Raw genomic sequence first — 20238 nt, forward strand, 5'->3', positions numbered from 1 at the left:
TCAGGAGCAGTCCAAGCATACAATGCAAATGATAAGATGCTAACTCCGCAGATGGTAAATAGTAAAGCGGGCTTCGGATCTACGAGAAAATTCAATTTACGAAATGTCTAATTTGTGTGAAAAAGATCAACAAATTCTTGATTGTATCTTTAACCCAAATCAATCGTTCGGTTTTGAAGTACATTCACAAGAACCCGAAAGCCATAAATGTACGATAACACATGACTACGAAGTAAGTGAAGAGGTCAAAGAATTGGAAATTTCTGCTGTAAAGTATGCTGAAGAAGGAAAATTGGATTTAGCTTTAAGTTGCTTAAATAAAGCTGTCAATCAATGTCCCTTGTGTGCATCCATCTATAATAACAGAGCACAAGTTCAATTGCTAAAAGGTGAATAATTAAAATCTTTCGTTGAATTTATTTGCAATTGCCTGGCAGTAACAGCTGACATTTATCATACAGCTTACTATTCCTCTTAAAATTAAATTTTTAAGGCAACAAAGAGTTTGCTTTGTTGGATATTGAAAAAGCTCTAAAAGTGAGTAATGGTTTGGGTGAAGTTGCAAGCCAGGCATTCACACAACGAGCACTTATTCATAGATTAAATGGAAATGACAATGCTGCTTTGGAGGATTTCAGACATGCCGCAAGTTTGGGGAATTTATTTGCCAAATCACAAATTGTAGAGATGAATCCTTATGCTGCATTGTGTAATCAAATGTTGGCTGAAGCAATTTTTAAACTAAGATACTCTAAAGAAGCATGAGTTTAGATTATTATGAATGTAAAATCTAGACTAGTTATATCCTGCCTAGCGCATGTTTAATAAATAATTGCAAATTATGTTTAATGCTAAAAGTTATTGTTTGTTTTGCCAAGAGGTTTTATGCAGGTCTTTGTTAAAAATGATCACATGTTACATCAGAATAGTTGTTGATGTCTAGGTGATATTTAAAATTGATGTTGTGATAAATAAATCATGATTGAATTTCAAACAACCGTTATGATGTTTTCCATGTTTTTGGATGTTCATCTTGTAGTTGAGACACAGCTTGACGTTTCCATTTTAACCACAGAAAACCAATAATAACACTAATTACAGTTTCTATGTAATATCCATCAATGTTTGTTATGCATTTACCACCCAGATCAGAACACATCTACATAATAAGTGAAATAAAATTTTCTGAGATAAAAAACAACTGGACAAGCCTTGCTTTTCAATGTAACTCATTAAACTTAATACTGTACCTTTTCACCAATTTTTGAGCTACAGTTAATAGAACTATCATTTTTGCCAACACAGGATTTCCAAGTTAAGATATCAACAAACCAAAGAGCAGTTGTGCTTGTCCATACTCCACCAAGATTCGATAAAGTGTTGAGGAGTGTCATGTAGGTCCCACCAACAGTAGGATCACTGACACGTGCAGTGAAAGCCATCATTGAGACAAACATACAGTTTGTTGTAACCTAAGAGTCAATCATAACAGGATTATATTAATTACTTTTGTATGGGCACATTTAACATTGATGTATATTACCTGATGTAGAGCATAAAATAGTACTATGGTAACATAGAAATATAAAGGAAAGTCAACTTGTCCTGGTGCTCTGACGTGATGCGCCCACCAGACACATAGTGCAAACACAATGCCCATTAGCAATCGAAATGGCATTGCAAATAGGGCAACATCCAATGGCCTTGATCCTGAAAAAAATTAAAGAATGAACATAGTTATGTATAAATCAATTGCCCATAAGAAACTATAAAAACTGTAATAATAACCTGAAACATATCGACTTATTATCCAAGGTAATGTAATCTGTAAAGGAATCATTGGTATAGCTAACATTGCAAGTGTCTCTTTGGGAACACCAGCTTCAATAAGTTTTAAACCTGTAGCAGCATCGGTGATAGCAAAGCCTACCTGAAAATAAAAATGTCTTGAGAACCATAGTTTACAAGAAATATAAACTGTTAATAAACCGTTTTACCTTGATGGTAAGAAGTATCACAAAAAGCTTTTGAACATTTGGCAAACAAACTATTTTCCATGCCATCTGATATGCAGCAAACACTCCTTTTTGAAGAGTGGAATCTTTGCTTCTTTTGTCTTTTTCATGTTTAAAAATCCACACAAGAGTTGTCGTAACAAGGAACAACAAACCCCAACAAAACAGGAAGCTTGATGTTTTAATAATACCTGTTTCCTTGGGTACTATTCGAAAATATTTATTTGCAAGATCAGGTGAAGTTAATGCCAAGAAACAAAGATTTCCCATAAAATATCCAGCAGTTTGGCCAACAGAATTGCAGGTTGAAGCATAGCCAACATTTTTATCTGATAACATAGTTAGGGCCCAACCATCAGTTGCAATATCTTGTGTTGCAGCGAGAAAACACAATGAGAAAAATAAAGGTGTCAGCTTATATATATTGATGTCAGCATTTTTATTAACTTGTCCAAGTAAACTGTCAGCAGTCTAAAAAAACATTAATTCACAAACTTAGCAGTACAACACAAAGTTTGACAGAGTGAACTAAAGTCATCCTTACCTGAGATAACAAAATAATAAATAGTCCAATAAGATATTGAGTTGGTATTAACCATGACTTTCTACGACCCACACGTCTTGAAAAGACAGAATCAACTATTGGTGCCCACAGGAGTTTCACGCTAAACGGCCAAAATGCAAAACTAAAAACAGCTTGATCTTTGTATGCTACATGTTTTGTTTGAAGAATCAAGGGTATGCTTCCAGTCAAACCTAATGGCATCCCTTGTAAAACGTATAACAGCAATAAGAGTGCAATACTTCCGCGGTCTGTTTTCATACTTTCTTCTTTCCTTACAACATGATTCTCTTCTAAGCCGTCGGGTTCATCTTCTGGTGATATTATTGCACGCCGTGAAATAGCCATAGTAAAATGAACAGTAATTAACACACTATAGAAATTACGTCAATTCAAATGGTTTAAAAAACTCAACTTTGTTGTAATCAGTTTTTATATTAATTCTAATTTTATTATTTCTTTGTGAAAAAAGTCATACAAGATTTGATTAACAAAATAGTACCAAGCACGACAACTTCGAAATTTGAAAAACGTGTCGAAGTTTTATTGTGGCATGTATAGAATATATTTATCAATCACAGTAATTATGAATAAATTATAATATTTTTCATAATTAAAATGGTTTGCGGATATTATGATAATCTTATTATTTTACACTTTGCAATGGCAAGACTGGTTTTTAAATCATGGTACTAAACTTGACACCAGAAATGAGTATAGAGTCTGCAAAAAGGACTGAAGCAGCTGTTTCCAGAATATAACAAAATGAAGTTTTTTCATGTCTTTGAGGGTTAATTTTCGTGAAGAAATTTTCCATTTTTGCAATATCAGACATGATTTTATTTTAAGAATGATGTACGATTTCATTTGAGGGTCAATTAATCGGTTCAACGTCATGGACTGTTGTACATAGAAATATGCATATAACTGATTAGTAGTCTATTATAGGGTGTATCAAAAAAAGGAAAGCTTTCGAGCTTGTAACAAAGATATGTGCTAGATATGTACATACACATAACCAACAAGACCTGGCATATAATTATAGGCAGTGAAATTATATTATTAATTACAATATGTCTAGGTTTTCTTTTTTCATACACACTCAATGTATATGAACTATGAATTATTATGGACAATTTTGAATGTAAAAGTTGAATAATCGGAGTTACTTGATAACCATGAGATTTATAATTTTAAACTTTTGTCATTAATATGTGATATATACATTGTGTTTTGATTAAATTTCTCAAAAGTGGTTAACTGTTACAACTGTACCGTTTTATGAAGCTATTGATGTTATATCCATTTGTGAAATTGCTTTGGACAACAGTGTGATTTTCCGTGCCATCACAGAATCACCAGATACAATGTTTTCACATGAACTTCTTGCTTTATTTAAGAAAATATCTGCCTAAATGATATTCACATATAATTTTTCACAAGGAAATAAGATAATGTTAGAAACAGAAGAACTCCAGACACCATCTCACCTGTTTAACATCATTAATGATAAAATAAAGCATAACAAGTGTAAGATAAATTTTACACATTATAGAAGCATTTTGTACTGGCTGTTGTTCACGTAATTCTAAAATAGCCTTCAACACCTGCATTGCTTCCGCTTCTCTTGCTTCGCCTGTTTAAGAAACATAAAAAAATAATAATTAAATCAATTTATGCATCAAATGCATTTACATGTTTAAATTTAGTTATTACTAATGCTATCCTGGTTACATCATCATACCAAGAACGTCAACGTCATCAGTGACGTCACTGTTTATTTGTCCAATTATTTCAGTAGTAACCACAGGTTCCTGAGTTCTCTGCTCCACTAACTGACTGAGATAATCATTCCAGATATCAATAACCTAGAGAGAAAGATGGCCCACTGGAACATGTTGTAAATAGTGTTCCTTAAGAACAGAACCACTTTGACAATTACCTTGTTGTAAAGAGAAAATCCCACATCAAGTCTGTTTTGTTGGTAAAAAATGTTAGCCATTTGAAAATATCCTCCTGACGTTTGAATGTCTTCAGTACCATAAGCACATGAAGAATAATAAACCTAGAGATGAAAAGTCATAATGGATACCAAGTCAATAATTGGGAATTGTTGAAAAACAGACAATGCTGTTTTATATATTCACAAATATTCATATTGCATTATTACATCATTTGAAAGGTGACTTAAAGCTTGAAAGTAATTCTTTTTAGCTGCTTCAAGTAATCCAAGGTTTCTGTATAATTTTGATTTCATTTCATCACTGCAATCTGGTGTCTTTATAACTGTCCATTGTGCTTGAGATAAATACTCACTTGCTTGAAATAACTTTTTCAAGCCTTGAAAAGCAAATTTCATTATTTAGTTATATACTGTCAATGTATATTGTCTAACTGAGAAATTTTACCAATACTAGCTTCACCAAGAATAAGATAGGAAGGAACCAACTCAATACTTGACAGCCCATAAACTTGAATGACAAACTTTAATGACGCAAGTGCAGCTGGTATAGCACTTTCATATTTTCCTTCAAACAACAATTTCTGACCAGTTGTACGACATAATTCTATCATTTGTTTCTGAAAGAGTAATATTGGTCATTACATGACATACATGCAGATCTTGCAGAAGATATAAATATGTCATTGCTTGTCACTTGTCAGTATTTACTTTTAAAAAAATTAGTCCAACATTGATTTTTGTTACAGTTGTTGAAAACTTCAAAACCCAGGTTTGCAAGCTTTAATTTTCCACTTCTATCACCAGCTTGCCACATTTACCTGTCTGATAACTCGTTGATTATGACGATGTTGTCGATCTTCTTCTGATCCAATAATTGGTAACGGAGTCCTCAACGGTATCAACAATTGACATATCTTTTCATGAATACCCAGCCAGTCTGCTTTTTGATGTTCTGCAGAACTAATTTAGAGTAGAACGCGTTGAAAATCAAAGGAAAATTTTTAATTTTTAAAATTAAACGCCTCGAGAAAAATACATATGACAAGTCAGTCAAGTCTTACCAATAATAAGTCACCCTACATCGTGTGCATAGTTCAAAAGCTGGTTTCTGACAGAGTTCACAGAGTAATTTTACTCCTTTAGGATTGGCAAGAGGATTCAAAGCCATTCCAGCCAATATTTTTTAAGAAGAAATAGCTTGCTAATCGCTCGCCATGTTTGTATGAACAGTTACTAAGCAACGTGATGCTTGCATAAAGTTGTCGAGAAAATTGGTGGAGAATGAATGAAATATACTTAGGGAAGAGCGAGATGGCTGTGAAAATATGTGGTGATATATGTTTCTAACTTATATTTAAGTCTTTGGACAGTTTTTACAAAATCCCTGGAAAACAATTACAATCGCTTCCTTGGAAGCCAAGTTGGCGCAAAAATTGGAAAATACCACGAAATAAATGTCGGAAGAACAATATGGCTGCCAAAGCAAATGATCAATTGAATTCAGGACGAAAACAATCAGATGGCTAATTTAAATCAAACCGTTTCATTCAAAGAAAACGAAGGCAACGATCCTGCTTGTTTTCTTCCCGAAGGAAGTGAAGCCTTATTTCATTACATCCAGGAAGATTTATTGAATGATTGTGATTCTAATTCTGAGGACGAAGAGTCAAGTGCAGAAGGGTACACCGTAAAAGTATTTTTAAAAGCAGCTGAAAAAGGAAAAATAGATGTCGTTTCGAAGATTTTAGACTCAAACGAAAGTTTTATTAACTGCAAAGATTGCGATGGCTACACAGCCTTACACAGAGCTTCTTATAATGGTCACATTGAAATGGTTAAATTACTTATTTCGCTTAATGCTGATGTAAATAGTGTGACAAACAATATGTGGCAACCACTGCACAGCGCTTGTAGATGGGGTAAGGAAAAAGTGCTTTCATTGATTATATTATTAGGGAAAAGGCATTGAATGTGTATATGTTGGTTGAACAAAGTAAGTCGTACTTTGCTAGTTTAATTTATTTTGTATTTTAATTGTAGATCAAACGGCAGTAGCATATATATTATTGCAAAATGGTGCAGATATCAACGCTCAAACATGTGGAGGACAAACACCGTTACATCTTGCTGTAACATATGCAAGAGGAAACTCTTTATTAGAAGTTCTTTTGCTGAATAAGAAATTGGATGTAAATATTGTCAATTGTCAAAATAAGACAGCTCTTGACCTTGCCAAACCATTAGGTAAAGAGTCTTTATTTGAAGTTGTAGAAGATAGCATAAATGTACAATGGTAATTCTTTAAGTGCTTTAAGCATCAAGTTAAATACAAATGTTGCAATCATAATGAAACTTTACTACAGCAATTATTTTGTTTTCTTCATTCCCAAGACTGATATTTTATTCAGGTGCTCAAACAAGATGTTCTATTTGTAAAGGTTTTCATTCCAGTCTTGATTTAGGTACAAACAGAACGTGCATTCATACTAAGCACACTGGTGTACATTATAGTACCCGGTGCTTCACAGAATGATTCCATTAGTCACCGCACTAAAAATGAGGCAGTGAGGAAGGTTTCCTAGCAAACCTAAATGAATCATGAATAGGTACCCTTAGACTGAATCTGTCCAGGTTAAAGCTGTCTTGAGAAGGACTGTTGGTGTTGACTGACCTTTTGACATTCTTAAAGGTAGTCAACATTCGAATGTGAACATGATTACCACAAAGAATGTCCAAATGTCACTAAATACCAACTCATTCTCAGAACTGTACTAACTAGGATAACCAACATGTACGAACATGTAAATTTGAAATATAATTGGAACAATAAAATCCATTTGCTTTCTCAGCAAAGATGATAATTAAAAAAATCCTTGACTTGGCTATATCTGTATTTTATATTTTTATTTTTTCTTTATACTTATTACATTGAAACAAACTAACTTGGTGTCCCACTCAATGGTATAAGCAGAGTTATTGGTTTGTTACAAAAGTGCATAGATTAACTTTGGTAACACAACAGCTCAGAAAGGGAGATAATTTCAAATGACAAATAATAGCAGTACACATTAAAACATTTAAAATAAAATAATATTTGCCCATATGTTGGGTATTCAAGGTGTTTGATTTAGCTGAGAGAATTTCCAACATCATTCTGATCTCATCCCATCTCTAGGTATCAACTTATAACACAGACAAAACTGTGTTCAATATCGTGCTTCTCATGTGGTAGCCTTTTTAGGAGGAGGTCTATGTGAGGAAAAAAATCAATTAAATAGCCTCAAACATGATGGAATAAATAACTGAAAGATTCGCTTTGAGAAAATCATCAAAAGAACAAAAATAATTCACCCAACATGATACGGATGTATAAAATTGCACTATTACAGTTCTAGCATACCTATAAATACCAACGACAACAGCATGATCTCTTTCATAAGGTTCTAAAGTAAGTTGTTCTTGTGGTTTCATCTTTTCACTTAACATCTTTTTAACTTCCCCCGCAAACACAGCAGCAGGCTCAGCAGTTGAGTCAATACAATTTGCCTGTATAAAAAAATAAGGGAAAATGACACCAACTAAAACCTTACAAATCATCAAATTCAGTTTGAACTATTGGACTTGATTTTGTTAAAAGTCTTTAACTTTTACAATTCCTAAAACCACAATCTGACACATTGAAAGCAATTTCAAAATGTTTGTTAAAAAAGGAATGATCCCTTGGACATTCAGTATTCTAAAGCCAAGCTATGCAACATAAGTATTTACCTTTATGGATATGACAAAGTGTCCTTCATTTTTCAAAAAATGGTGAGCATTAATTGCAACAATTCGAGCTTGATCCGGCTGAGCTACATCAGCAAAAATGGTATCAACCATTCCTGGGAAAAAAACATTGGTTTTATTAATAAGGAAAAAAACAAAACTGGCAAAAATTAAAGAGAACAATAATTACCAACAAGGAGCCTGTATTTATGAGGATGACGAGCATCTTCAATTATAGGGATGACATTTGTTCGCTTTTTGGCAACATTTATTAAGTCTCGCCCTGATCTATGGGAAAATTCCACTGCATATACAAGGCCATCCTTTGAACAAAGAAAGTATAGTATTTATTTTCTTGTTCCATAACTGTGAAATTTGTTAGAACTTGACTATTTCACAAAATAAAATGACGATGGTTAAAAAGATCAAATTTTTAAGGCACATACAGGTCCAACGATATCAGAGACATGAGAGACAGTTGTTCCGGATGCTGCACCAAGATACAAGACTTTACTACCAGGTTTCATATGTATCTTGTCAATTCCACCTAAGATGGCAGCTGCCAGCTTGGAACGAAATGGATTCCATACTCTATATTCAACTTTGTTTCCTTCTGCAACCTTCATAACAAGACATATGTATCATACAAAAACAAAATGCAATATAAAAATTACAACCTTACACCTACATCCACAGATATTTTTTTTTCTCCATAAACAGTTTCGCCAGGAACAATATTCTTGGTAACCAAAGCATCTTCTTTGCCACGAGCAATAAATACACCTAAAAAACCACTGACCATCATCATTCCAACATATAGAAAAAGTAATACTTTCTTATTACACTTTATTAATCTGTAAATTTACATATGTGTTCAACATTTATTCCTGAACTACAAAAACAAATTCAAACCTTCGTGTCTGTGGGGTTCAACAAAAACTCTCGCACCGCCTTTGAAACCACCTGTTAAAAAAATGTTCTACACGGTAAGAGAATAACAAAATAATTTAACTAATACTTTTCAATATCATTAGAATATGAACTAATATAAAAAATATATGGTTTATGTCATTGACTGCAGCATTTCTGTAAACATCTAGAGTTTAAAGCTTCAGTATTGGACATGATTCAAACAAGAGCTTCTTTACAATGATATTAGAAATAAAAAGAAAAGTTTATCACTTATTAATAAGCCAATAATTTGAAAATGACAATAAAATTGTCCATATACTAAACATGACAAAAATTGAGCCTCACCTCTTCCTCCACCACGACCACCACCACGACCACCACCACGTCCTCTACTACCACCTCTACCACCACCTCGTCCACCTCGTCCAGGACTCTTAAAACCACCTGAAAATATGGATGTAAACCATGTAATTAGAAACTATGCCAAGAAAGACATCGGTACAATTTCTGCAAAACTCTCTCAAATAATTATTAGGCTTCAATACTTGTGCTCCAGTATTTTGGTAAAAAAATTGTCAAAACAAATTTAATAATCAAATTATCAGGAATGTAACACAACTTTCACACACAATTTCTGGAAAGCTCAGATTGATAGATGCAAGGAAAATGATGTAAAACGTCACCTCTACCACCACGGCCACCACCTCTACCGCCACCACGTGGAGTACCCGATCCTGAAAGAAAACATTGATTTGATGTTTCTCTATCACAATACTTGACATAATTCACAAAATAAATCAAGAAACTTCGTCCATACCTGGTCTGCCCATCTCGAAATACAGCAACGAATCTTGGCTGATTACAATCTTTTAATACAGATTGCAAAAGATTTATGTTATGACTTTGAAGTGGGTTTTTGCAATTGCGCATGCCTGAAGACAAATATTTCAACAACGCTGTGGTCACGTGGGTAGAGTTCGTTTATGTTATATAAATAGGTACGTTAAGCGTACATAAGAGCACGTACATAAGAGTTCACATGTCACCTGTCTACCTTTATGTCTACATACATTTATGTCAACGATACCTTTTGTCTACCTTTATCTACCTTTATGTCTACCTTTATGTCTACTTTTATGTCTACCTTTATGTCTACCTTTATCTACATTTATGTCTACCTTTATGTCTACCTTTATGTCTACCTATGTGTCTACCTTTATGTCACCTTTATGTCTACCTTTATGTCAACCTTTGTGTCTACCTTTATGTCTACCTTTATGTCTACCTTTGTATCTACCTTTATGTCTACCTTTATGTCTACCTTTATGTCTACCTTTATGTCTACCTTTATGTCAACCTTTATGTCTACCTTTATGTCAACCTTTGTGTCTACCTTTGTGTCTACCTTTTGTCTACCTGTATGTCTACCTTTATGTCTACCTTTATGTCTACCTTTATGTCTACCTTTATGTCAACCTTTGTGTCTACCTTTGTCTACCTTTGTGTCTACCTTTTTGTCTACCTGTATGTCTACCTTTATGTCTACTTTTATATCTACCTTTATGTCAACCTTTGTGTCTACCTTTATGTCTACCTTTCTGTCTACCTTTATGTTTACCTTTTTGACAACTTTTGTACTAACTATGTCTAACTAAATGACTTATTTCCTTGTTCATAAGAGTCGACATTTGGAAAATCAATAATTTCATGAGACCAGATTTAATGTATACTGCGGGCTAATTGAAGTGCATGTAGGATTCTGTCGTATAAAATTTTATTACGAGAGGATGGAAGTAAAAGTTGAATCATAGTGACTTTTTATTTTTACTGCTTTTTTATTTTAATGTTACACAAATATGAAACTAAGGCTTATTTTCCACAACATCACCACATGATAATGAATCCTTTACATGTCTTTAACAACTCTATGCTCAGTGCCATTCTTGACGGACTTGGGGAAATTCCTTTGAGGAGTTCAAGGAGACAGACAGAATTTGAACATTACCAACACAAAAAAACTGCAATGATCACAATATCACAATTGATATTGGGAATGTGTGCTGGTGCAAAAGTCCTGCCAGACCAAGCAAACTTTTCCACGATTATAATTTTATATATAAAAATAAAAATCATAAAAAATCTTATGTTTACAAGAAAATAATTCAACAACCATATATCGTGTATGAAATGGTTTAAATAAATTAACCAAATTATTAATCATAAATATTTTTTTGTATTACATTACTTTAGTGGTTATAACTGAAACAATGGGAAAATTTCTCTTTTGGACGTTGAATAACATAGTTTGCATAGTAAAGAATAAAAGCAACACAACCATACACAAATGTTTCCTTTCTATTCAACTTTAAATCAATCTTCAATTTTCACACATACTCTCTAAAGTAAAAATAACATTCAGAGTGGGGATACGACTAAATGTGATGGTATTTTTATTGAAAATAACAATTATTCTACTTACGAGGAGTCTCTTCTTTCATCATGTTTCTTCTCGTTCAACTCTTTTTCAGCGAGCTTTTTCATATCTCGATCACGATGTTTCTTTATTTGTTTACGATGATTATCTTTGGAGTTTGTACGTGTTGTATCTTGCTGTGAAATACAGTTTTCATTCAATGAATCATCTTCACAGTACAATCCACTCCTGTTTCTCTTCAATTCTCCGCTCATTATTTTTGATTGATCAGAATCCATCAGTTGTCGCCGAGAACGCATGAGAACCTTTTCAGATGCACTCTCGGAGTTCATGGATTCGTTTGGAATATTTTGAAGATCATTTGAACAATCGTCAGGCATGACGTTGTCAATAATGCTTGCATGTCTTGACTTGGACATTAAAGCATCAACAGGAGTGTCAGCCTCGCTTCTAGCACGGCGAAGTGGAGGAGAAGACCTAGGTTCTAGAAGTTGATCATCCATAGATTTTCTCAAGACATCACTGGACTTTTTAGGCAGCACAGGAGAACGCTTTGGTAACTGAGCACGTTTTCGAGAAACATCGGCGCCATTACTTCCATTTCTTGAAACAGGAAGGTTTGTGATCAAAGGAGCTTTAATAGGTGGAGCCTGGTGACTAGATCGTGAACTCTCTGCTCCGTCAAGTGATAAATCTTCATTGTATTGAGCTCCATCAACAAACACATTCTCGTCTGTCTTCGGAAGATTTCTCGGTTTGTTAGAGAGGTTATTCGGATCAGGCAATAGTCTGTTACCGGAAAAGGAACGCGTAATCTTTGATTTATGTCCTTCTTTCATATCTGACGTCATAACAGTAGATTCACTATTCCCAGCATCCATCGATAGTTTACGCTCACTCAATTTTTTTGAACGATCAAGGGAAGAATTTCGTGGTACACGCTTTCGTTCACCATGACTTCGTGCCATTCGCCTTGTATTTCCTTTTACAGAATTGTCTCCTGTTGCCTCACTCAACTTTTGTCCACGTAATACTTTCTGTTTAGCTTTGACATCATTCGTAACGTCACTCGGTGTAACCTCGGAAAGATTTTCGCCTTCGGAAGATAGTGACATATGTATTTGATCCGTATCCACACTCTCCAATAGTTCAAATTCAGAAATGGCTGTTGTTGGTCGAGAGTTGACGTCGAAGGAGGTTTCTTTGAACAGGTTCTTTTCTCCTGTATAAGTGTTCGGTTGTTTGGCTGAAGATGACCGCGATAACCTACCTGAATGAAGAACGTCATCACGTGGAGTCTTATGTGGGTCAGATGTCGACCGCATGATCTTACTGTCGGATCGTTCTCGACGATTAATGACTTCCGGTCTGTTTCTTGTTTTATGTTCGTTGCATGACGAACGCCTAGATAAACTACTAGATTTCTCCGAAAGACCAGCAAGAGAAAGGTTTCCTTCAGAACCAGACAAATGACGACGTAATCTTGGAGATCCTAAAGACGACGATGGATTTTTTACTTCGAGGAAATCAGGTGAATTTTTTGTGGAATTTCTTTTGTGTTTTGGAGATTGAATGGGTGTCGATTGGAGATCAGCATCATCAGACGTTAGGACTCTGGAGCCATCATTGTGAAGAACAGCTTGAAACAAAGCCTATAGTGATAAAAATATAACATACTAAAACAAACCACGAGTTGTTTACAATAATAGTTTAAAATCAGCTCACATACGACACCTTTCTAATTTTTTCTGTTTTTAAATTCTATTTTTCTACGAATAGCAGAATTTTACCTATTCTTACAATGTTCAGTAAAATGCAAGCGTTTTCTTAACTCATTCATTTCAATGTTTTGTTTTTGGGTCATAATTATACCTTTGCTTTCTCTATTTTTTCCGTCCATTTTGTTAGTGCGTCAGAAGAAGGTGCTTGAAGTACATAAGCAGTAACCATGATGTAATATTCGTTTAAATAAACCATTAAAAACATGCCAGGATCTTTCAAAGGATGTATGCGCACTTTGTCTACACGCATGGGCTATGTATAAAGAAAACAAATTTGATGTTAGGAAGATGAATCTTCATATGAATCATCAAAGGTGGTAGAGCAACTTTTGTTACACGACTACAGTTTTTTGTAGCTACTTATTTTCACTTCTGTGTATATTTTCATAAAAAAAAATGTGCCAAATGATCTTAGTAGCACAATAATTAATAAACAATTTAGATAAACGACAATATATATACGTGATTGTAAATGTAGATCGTCCAGGTTGGTACATGGACGATCATGTTTACAAACATGTAACGATACCGGGTTCAAACCATTTACTTTATACATACGTGTGTATAGTGCTTCTTTGAGAGTGAATGCAAAAGCACGGTGAACAAAAATGACTTACGGTTTAAGTCGAAACATGTATGTGACTAAAAATTTTAAACTGAAAAATAATGTCGTTTAATCAAAAATTTTTATAAATCATCCCAAACATGGCAAACTTTGTGTAGCAATGCACAACTTTATGAATCCATGGAACGTCAAAAAATATTACCGGTTTCACAATCTTGAACTTTTCCGTTTTTTTCCCTTTTGTTAAGAGAATTATGTCGGTGAAGAGAAATATATGAAGATCCATCTACATGAAGCAAGATAAACGCAATTATATATAAATATATAAATAAGACATTTTTCATGTTGTATACTTAGTTCAAAAGACATACCCGTCCTTGTTTGTCGTACAATCTTAAAGGTCCATGATATAACAAACATCTATGTTGATCAACTGATGCACCAGGCATTACTCGCAACAAATCAAAGTCACAATAATTATCAACAAGAAGCTATGGAACAAAAAATTGAAACTCATTATATGAACATTTTAATCTAGTCATAGGCTTTCGTTTTGATGGATAATCTTTGTAGTTCTACTGACCTTTTCAACTTCGTCAGTGACAGGATCAACAGGCCAATAACTTTCAATTTTTAGTGAAGTTTTACTTAAAATCTCTTTTTCCTGTCGAACTTTCATACTACTATCAACTTTACTAACAAACTTTTGTACCGTTAAAATCTATATCCAATATAAAAGTTGAAAAAATAGTAAGTAAACAAATGATTTATAGCCACCTTTCACGCATGATCTCTTACCATTGTTGATATTTCCTTTCGTTTTTCTTCATCCGAAGTTTTCTTTAATATTGCTTTCAACAATAATGGGTATTTTGTCAATCTTTGCATTGGTTTAACAAGAAGATCACTGAGTTTTAAACGTTTACATTCTGGTCTGCTCTCGCACCACTAAAAAAGTTAAACAGAATATGAGTATATGAAACAGAGACTTTGCAGTGGTAACAAATCTAAACATTGCCTTGAACAGCGAAATTGCCGGGGTGAATGAACAAAATAGAGTTCCCAAGGGTTCTGAAACCCAAGGCAAAACGAAGAAAAACCCAAAATTACTGAAAACAACTGTTTTAGACGCTATGGACTTTCAGCAGAAAACTAATCGGGTGTAAACGTCTGCTGCCAGATAAGAATGAATGAAATTGTATTTATAAAACTTTTTATCATGACGATTTATCCAGTGGGAGATGTAGTAATTATCTCTTCTATCATCTAGCAGACGTTGTCATGTTGTCTGCCTTAATACATAGTGTCCAAAAAAGTTCTTCTCAGAACTATTGGAAAATCTATTTTTTCATCATTAAAAATAACAAATAAGAATACAGGGTTTATTCTACCTCAACATAAAGTCTAAAATATTCGTCTTGCGACTGTTTTTGTTTGAAATATTTGGTACAGCTCGATTCCTCCATACAATACTTAAGATAAGGCTCGAATTGACTGTCAAACTATACATGGTAAATATAAAAATGTTGTAAATAACATTACTTTAAAATCGACCAACTTAATATTACATCATTATCGAAATGAAGGAAAAAAGATCCTTCGATGAAATTTTTACCGTGGCAAAACCATCTGCCATGTCGAGTGAATTCAATAACTGTTTTGTATGTCTTGCCTAAACTCAAATGATAATATCGTATTTTGAAATATAAATATGCTTTTGGCTCTAGCTTTACATCACAAATATATACTGACCATATTTATGACTGGTTTCAACGAATTCAACCAAAACGACACATTTACAGCATAAATCTCTTCGACATTACTGAATAAGTTTGTGAGATCAATCTAAATGGAAGAGAGCAAGGATGTGACTTTCTTGTAGGTAATTTAATGTTCATTGCATATAGCTGTACCTCATTTAGATAACCTTCATTTTGGATGTTCCGCAGGCATAAAATAAATATCTACAGAGATTAAATTAAAAAGTAACTAGTTGTTGCAAAATGGACAGAAATAACTCATCCAATGTTGCCAAAATGTTTTACTAGCCTTTTTGATAACCTGAAGTTTGTTAATATAGGCAATCTCAGTGGTTAGTAGCTCCCAAATTGCTTCTTGTTGATCACGAACATTTTTACTCAGATTCTAAAGTCATCAAGTCAAAATACACGGGTCATCGTTTAAAACTATCATTGCATTCACAAAAGAATACTTCGCTTAGGCTACCTCATAGTTTTCAACGATATCACTCCAAGAATTTTCCTAAACCAGAAATGAAATAAATAAAAATCTCAAATTGCAAACTGATGAAGAATAATTTTAAATGCTTTCCATATCAATGTTAAGAGAGTTCGTACAAAAAAGTTAACGGCATACCATATAAAACTGTTGTTGGTTTGAGTTGTTAGCTTTTGAATCATTCTCCAAACCATTTTCAGAGTAATATTGTAATAAGCGAGGTAGAACTTGTTCAATCTTTTAACGAAAAGAAGAAAAAAACAGTATAGATACCATCAAAAGATATGAATTCTCATTAAGATCGTTTTTATAAGATCTTAAAAAAAAGAGTAAAATTTCAACTTACTTTCCCTTTAAGTATAGTTGGATTGCCAGCAAATGTTCCTGTAGGTTTTCTTTTTTGGAATACTGTTGAATTACTGCTGTTTGTTGCGTTCATATCATTATCCATTATGAATTTTTTACCTTGTTTCTAAAGATATTCATGAAGAAATTAATTACACAGTTTATTTCGTGCGACAATCCAACATTTAGGTATATAGACGAATAATTATAAAATCTCCAGAAACCTCTACATCTTTTTCGTCTTGTTTCAGCGTTGCGTCTTCTTTTTTCTTACCAAATGATGGAGTTCTTGAAACAGGATTTTCAGGCGCATTTCGTAATTCAAACTTTTGAGAAATATCTTTTACTCTTTTGTCAACATTTGAGTGATCTAGGGTTAAAACAAAGTTTTTAAATTACAAATACCTGTGCACAAAAACAAGACGTTAACACGTTTTTCAAAACATTTACCGCGGACGTGAAGGATACTGCCACTGAGAGGAAACGTTTCAAAAGCAAGAGGCAGAGGTGTGTTTGAAGAATCAAGAAATAATGAATGACTATCAAATGTGATGTTGTATTTTTCCAGAATTGGCTCCAGTGAATCCCTAATAAATAAAACTCTTCTTAAATAAATATTTCAAAGAAAAAAAGTTGCAATAATGTTAAGCATTTTTTACTTTAGAGTTTTTCCTTTCAATGCAGGTATAAGTTCAAGGTCAAAATCCTCGGATATTCCAGAATATATCTTAATTCTTATACACTCACGAGCAGGATCCTACAACCAGAAAGAAAATTTAAAACATTGGATTGTACGGCTTTGGTTAATGACGAGTTCAACATCATACATCGGTGTTGTGTCTTCGTGGTTTCTTCTGCTTGTCATTTGGAAGCTTGAATTTTCTTCGAGTTGAATGAACTTTACCTTGCTTAGACTTTTCTCTGCATGGGACATAAAATCACATCTTTATTTTTTAAACTTAACACATACAACAATGAAAACGAAAATGAAGCACCCACACTGGAAGAATGTCGTCTTCAGCACCAGAATCAGATTCAGCAATTTTACTTGCAGACATTTTTTCTGAGGTCACGTTTCCTGACATTTAATGAACAATTAGCACAAAGTAATACTTAAGTAATGGATCGTAAAACATACGTTGTCTAAGAAATTGATAAAATGTCTCAAATTCATGCATGGTTCTTGAAAGATTCCACACGAAACACACTACACAGTCTGAACAAAGTAAGTGTGGCTGAAAATTGTTTAATTTCTGACTGTCTTTGTCATGATAAAACCTGATAAAAAAAATAGTCAACCTCACAAGACGTCGTCGTACGAGTCATAAACATAGGCTGTGACGAAACAATGACAATATGGAAACGTAATCCTTATAAAGAAAATCCACATAAATATTGGTATCAAAAATTAAATACCTTCTAAAACATTAAGTGTTTTGAAATATACATTAAGTTATACTAAGTCACTCACCTTTGAATCAAAGTTTTTGCAATAAAATTTTTATATAAGCATCCTTGGCTTAAGAGTAAGTCTGCAACATAAAATACAATTCCTGGTTTTACCAAAAATTAAAAAAGTTTATTTTTCAAAACAAATCCAGTGTAAAAGGACACTTTAAGAAACACACAAGCTCAGTCGTATGAAATCACTGACCTCAATCAAACATATGATAAGGGGAACATGAAGATACAAGACATCCATGTGACATTAAAAAAACAACTCATGTAGGTATCAATTCTCATGACTTTCATTAAAGATTATGATTTAATAAAATGATGAATGCTAATTTCACATCAATTACTATACAATTTTGTTTAAAATGAAACTTAGTGAATACAATATTAAATAAAAACAAAGACAAAGTTTTTGATACCATAATGCATTGATAATTTTGTGCTGAAACTTGACACTTGCTTAATCAGCCAGTAGTTTTAACCAAAGGATAGATATTTACTGTTTAGGCTTGCCAAAATAACAAATTTGATATTGAATTTCTATATGCAAGACTACTTAAAATCAGATATTACCAGTGTTGCACAATTTACGACATATTTTATAAAATAATTTGCATACGAGTTCAATAAACGTAGATTTTTCACTTAGAGGTGACAAAATAAATAAAGGATAATTATGCCATCGTATTCTCATACTTTACACTAACGTCAAGCGAAAAACTTTAAGATAATCAAGTCGATCATGAATATTTTGACGTGCGTTTTAATAAATATTTGCAGTGCATAGCCATGTTTAGAAAATTAATGTATAGCAAACGGCTGCACGAACGCCGACCATGAACCTTATTTGTTTTTTGTCACGTTAATGAACATTTCATATTAGTACAACTTTTTTTAAATTGATAATCATTGGTTTGTCGATTACATTTTGAAGCCTGGCAGTTCCTAAATTCTTAGTGTTATTTGCAAACTTGACCGTAGAAATATAATAATTTTGCGTTGCGATGCATCACAATAGAAGTCCTGACTGTCATGTGTCTAGTAACTTTAGAATGTTTCTAATTATAGATTTTCCTTACAGATATAAACACAATAGATCATCAAGTTTAACGAAAGCTTTTATTTAAAAAGAATGTTGTGTTCACTACGATAAGGGCCAACACATAAAATGTTTGGTTAAACGTGTTTTGCGGAAATCGTTTCTTTCAAGGCTCCAAGTGCAGATACTTAAAGATGATATTATTCTCAAAGGATTAATGAGGCGTTTTAAAGTTCAAAATCCGGCGAAAATGTCGCAAATGACAATTAATAAATTGAAAATAATTTAGTTTATTGATATATTAAAGAAAATGTGGCAGAAAGGCGAAAAATTACAAAATGAAATCAAATGAGAAATCTTGTTTATGTTTCATATCGTATGCTCGTGTTTAATAAACACAGTCATGAAGACACGGGATGAAGGAACGTGACATATAACAAAATCAGAATTATACACCGCGTGCTAGAAACAGCACGTCCTTGTGGAAAAGCGAAACGACATAAATCGTAAATGTCAGTTTAAAGCATTTTCCCTAATTTTGCGAGTGTTTACAATACGTAGTTTCATAACCTTAAAACTTAGAACAGGGGCTAGGATGCAGTAGTTAATTCCGAATATTTATTTACAAATAACCAAATCTTCGCAGGTAACCACAAAGAAATTAGTATAATAGTTTATTTGTTGAAGTAAAGAGCGCTGTAAAATTTGGTTAAAGTAAATAATACATGACACTTCATACCTACCTTCATTGGATATTTGCATTTACAAAACAGGCATATTTTACACAATGTCCATCGACGCCACAAATTAACTTCCTCAAATATAATTGTCAGCTATAAATGCTTCTTGTTTAAAAGATATTTGTTCCAACTTTCATCAAGAGTTCTATCATACGGAAACAATGACCGGTTATCCCAAACGCGGACTAAGACGACACGATGGCTTGGCAAACACAAATTGCAACGATTCTTCTTTACAAACGTTTTACGTGGAAAGCAAATCTTGTCATTCCTAAAATAAGATGAAACTTTGGCCTCTAACCATTGAAAGTTTCTTTTAGGTAAATATTGTCGCTATATTTCTATTGCTTTCGGAACGTTAAATGATAGATTCCTTATGGGACAGTCTTAACTATAACTTAATTTACATATCATTTACATGTAA

General features: G+C 33.3%; 6 protein-coding genes across 7 annotated transcripts; 2 read left to right on the plus strand and 4 right to left on the minus strand.

Annotated features, from left to right (window-relative positions):
• Positions 1-64: 64 nt before the first annotated feature.
• Positions 65-994, plus strand: LOC124444268 (tetratricopeptide repeat protein 36 homolog). The gene is made up of 2 exons (XM_046994848.1): positions 65-389; positions 494-994. Exons 1-2 carry the CDS (start codon positions 104-106, stop codon positions 763-765), a joined length of 558 nt encoding a protein of 185 aa, XP_046850804.1. The 5' UTR covers positions 65-103; the 3' UTR covers positions 766-994.
• On the minus strand, positions 803-3352 carry LOC124444266 (acetyl-coenzyme A transporter 1-like). Its single transcript, XM_046994846.1, has 6 exons — positions 2560-3352; positions 1998-2486; positions 1789-1930; positions 1544-1710; positions 1251-1472; positions 803-1159 (listed from the first exon to the last, which is right to left on the minus strand). The coding sequence occupies exons 1-6, from the start codon at positions 2923-2925 to the stop codon at positions 1001-1003; spliced, it is 1545 nt and encodes a 514-aa protein (XP_046850802.1). The 5' UTR covers positions 2926-3352; the 3' UTR covers positions 803-1000.
• Positions 3353-3742: 390 nt separating this feature from the next.
• Positions 3743-5774, minus strand: LOC124444267 (zinc finger MYND domain-containing protein 12-like). Its single transcript, XM_046994847.1, has 8 exons — positions 5602-5774; positions 5359-5500; positions 4986-5157; positions 4748-4917; positions 4520-4642; positions 4322-4445; positions 4068-4213; positions 3743-3988 (listed from the first exon to the last, which is right to left on the minus strand). The coding sequence occupies exons 1-8, from the start codon at positions 5706-5708 to the stop codon at positions 3857-3859; spliced, it is 1116 nt and encodes a 371-aa protein (XP_046850803.1). The 5' UTR covers positions 5709-5774; the 3' UTR covers positions 3743-3856.
• Positions 5775-5826: 52 nt separating this feature from the next.
• On the plus strand, positions 5827-6897 carry LOC124444419 (ankyrin repeat domain-containing protein 49-like). Its single transcript, XM_046995042.1, has 2 exons — positions 5827-6459; positions 6581-6897. The coding sequence occupies exons 1-2, from the start codon at positions 6060-6062 to the stop codon at positions 6835-6837; spliced, it is 657 nt and encodes a 218-aa protein (XP_046850998.1). The 5' UTR covers positions 5827-6059; the 3' UTR covers positions 6838-6897.
• A 521-nt stretch (positions 6898-7418) lies between these two features.
• Positions 7419-10142, minus strand: LOC124444418 (rRNA 2'-O-methyltransferase fibrillarin-like). Its single transcript, XM_046995041.1, has 10 exons — positions 10035-10142; positions 9901-9951; positions 9563-9661; positions 9218-9268; positions 8994-9088; positions 8752-8925; positions 8496-8628; positions 8309-8421; positions 7941-8086; positions 7419-7789 (listed from the first exon to the last, which is right to left on the minus strand). Exons 1-10 carry the CDS (start codon positions 10045-10047, stop codon positions 7762-7764), a joined length of 903 nt encoding a protein of 300 aa, XP_046850997.1. The 5' UTR covers positions 10048-10142; the 3' UTR covers positions 7419-7761.
• An 869-nt stretch (positions 10143-11011) lies between these two features.
• LOC124444065 (pleckstrin homology domain-containing family G member 5-like) lies at positions 11012-20194 on the minus strand. 2 transcript variants are annotated; one of them, XM_046994636.1, is made up of 23 exons: positions 19818-20194; positions 18052-18112; positions 17719-17858; positions 17580-17658; positions 17408-17501; positions 17240-17337; positions 17031-17167; positions 16805-16950; positions 16582-16707; positions 16374-16472; positions 16224-16259; positions 16047-16142; positions 15911-15961; positions 15750-15842; positions 15613-15669; positions 15389-15499; positions 14796-14945; positions 14581-14718; positions 14369-14488; positions 14200-14283; positions 13524-13685; positions 11697-13303; positions 11012-11614 (listed from the first exon to the last, which is right to left on the minus strand). In XM_046994636.1, the coding sequence occupies exons 1-23, from the start codon at positions 19834-19836 to the stop codon at positions 11602-11604; spliced, it is 3717 nt and encodes a 1238-aa protein (XP_046850592.1). In that variant the 5' UTR covers positions 19837-20194; the 3' UTR covers positions 11012-11601. The 2 variants fall into 2 exon arrangements, with proteins under 2 accessions (XP_046850592.1, XP_046850593.1); XM_046994637.1 differs by lacking the exon at positions 17719-17858.
• Positions 20195-20238: the final 44 nt, after the last annotated feature.

The sequence above is a fragment of the Xenia sp. Carnegie-2017 genome, unplaced genomic scaffold (genome assembly GCF_021976095.1).
Source record: "Xenia sp. Carnegie-2017 unplaced genomic scaffold, XeniaSp_v1 HiC_scaffold_21, whole genome shotgun sequence".
NCBI lineage: Eukaryota > Metazoa > Cnidaria > Anthozoa > Malacalcyonacea > Xeniidae > Xenia > Xenia sp. Carnegie-2017.

Excerpts from the sequence above, each read along its gene's own strand:
- LOC124444268 (XM_046994848.1), top strand. The coding sequence starts at position 104 with ATGTCTAATTTGTGTGAAAAAGATCAACAAATTCTTGATTGTATCTTT. Across the intron at positions 390-493 it reads ACAAGTTCAATTGCTAAAAG|GCAACAAAGAGTTTGCTTTG; the intron begins GTGAATAATTAA and ends TAAATTTTTAAG.
- LOC124444266 (XM_046994846.1), bottom strand. The coding sequence starts at position 2,925 with ATGGCTATTTCACGGCGTGCAATAATATCACCAGAAGATGAACCCGAC. Across the intron at positions 2,487-2,559 it reads TTATTATTTTGTTATCTCAG|ACTGCTGACAGTTTACTTGG; the intron begins GTAAGGATGACT and ends ATGTTTTTTTAG. Across the intron at positions 1,160-1,250 it reads GCTCAAAAATTGGTGAAAAG|ATGTGTTCTGATCTGGGTGG; the intron begins GTACAGTATTAA and ends CTTATTATGTAG.
- LOC124444267 (XM_046994847.1), bottom strand. The coding sequence starts at position 5,708 with ATGGCTTTGAATCCTCTTGCCAATCCTAAAGGAGTAAAATTACTCTGT. Across the intron at positions 5,158-5,358 it reads ATCAACGAGTTATCAGACAG|AAACAAATGATAGAATTATG; the intron begins GTAAATGTGGCA and ends TTACTCTTTCAG. Across the intron at positions 4,214-4,321 it reads TGATGACGTTGACGTTCTTG|GCGAAGCAAGAGAAGCGGAA; the intron begins GTATGATGATGT and ends TTTCTTAAACAG.
- LOC124444419 (XM_046995042.1), top strand. The coding sequence starts at position 6,060 with ATGGCTAATTTAAATCAAACCGTTTCATTCAAAGAAAACGAAGGCAAC. Across the intron at positions 6,460-6,580 it reads GCACAGCGCTTGTAGATGGG|ATCAAACGGCAGTAGCATAT; the intron begins GTAAGGAAAAAG and ends TTTTAATTGTAG.
- LOC124444418 (XM_046995041.1), bottom strand. Across the intron at positions 8,629-8,751 it reads TCTCTGATATCGTTGGACCT|GATGGCCTTGTATATGCAGT; the intron begins GTATGTGCCTTA and ends CTTTGTTCAAAG. Across the intron at positions 7,790-7,940 it reads GTTGTCGTTGGTATTTATAG|ACCTCCTCCTAAAAAGGCTA; the intron begins GTATGCTAGAAC and ends TTCCTCACATAG.
- LOC124444065 (XM_046994636.1), bottom strand. Across the intron at positions 15,962-16,046 it reads AACTTCAGGTTATCAAAAAG|ATATTTATTTTATGCCTGCG; the intron begins GCTAGTAAAACA and ends TAATCTCTGTAG. Across the intron at positions 14,284-14,368 it reads TGTACGACAAACAAGGACGG|ATGGATCTTCATATATTTCT; the intron begins GTATGTCTTTTG and ends TGCTTCATGTAG.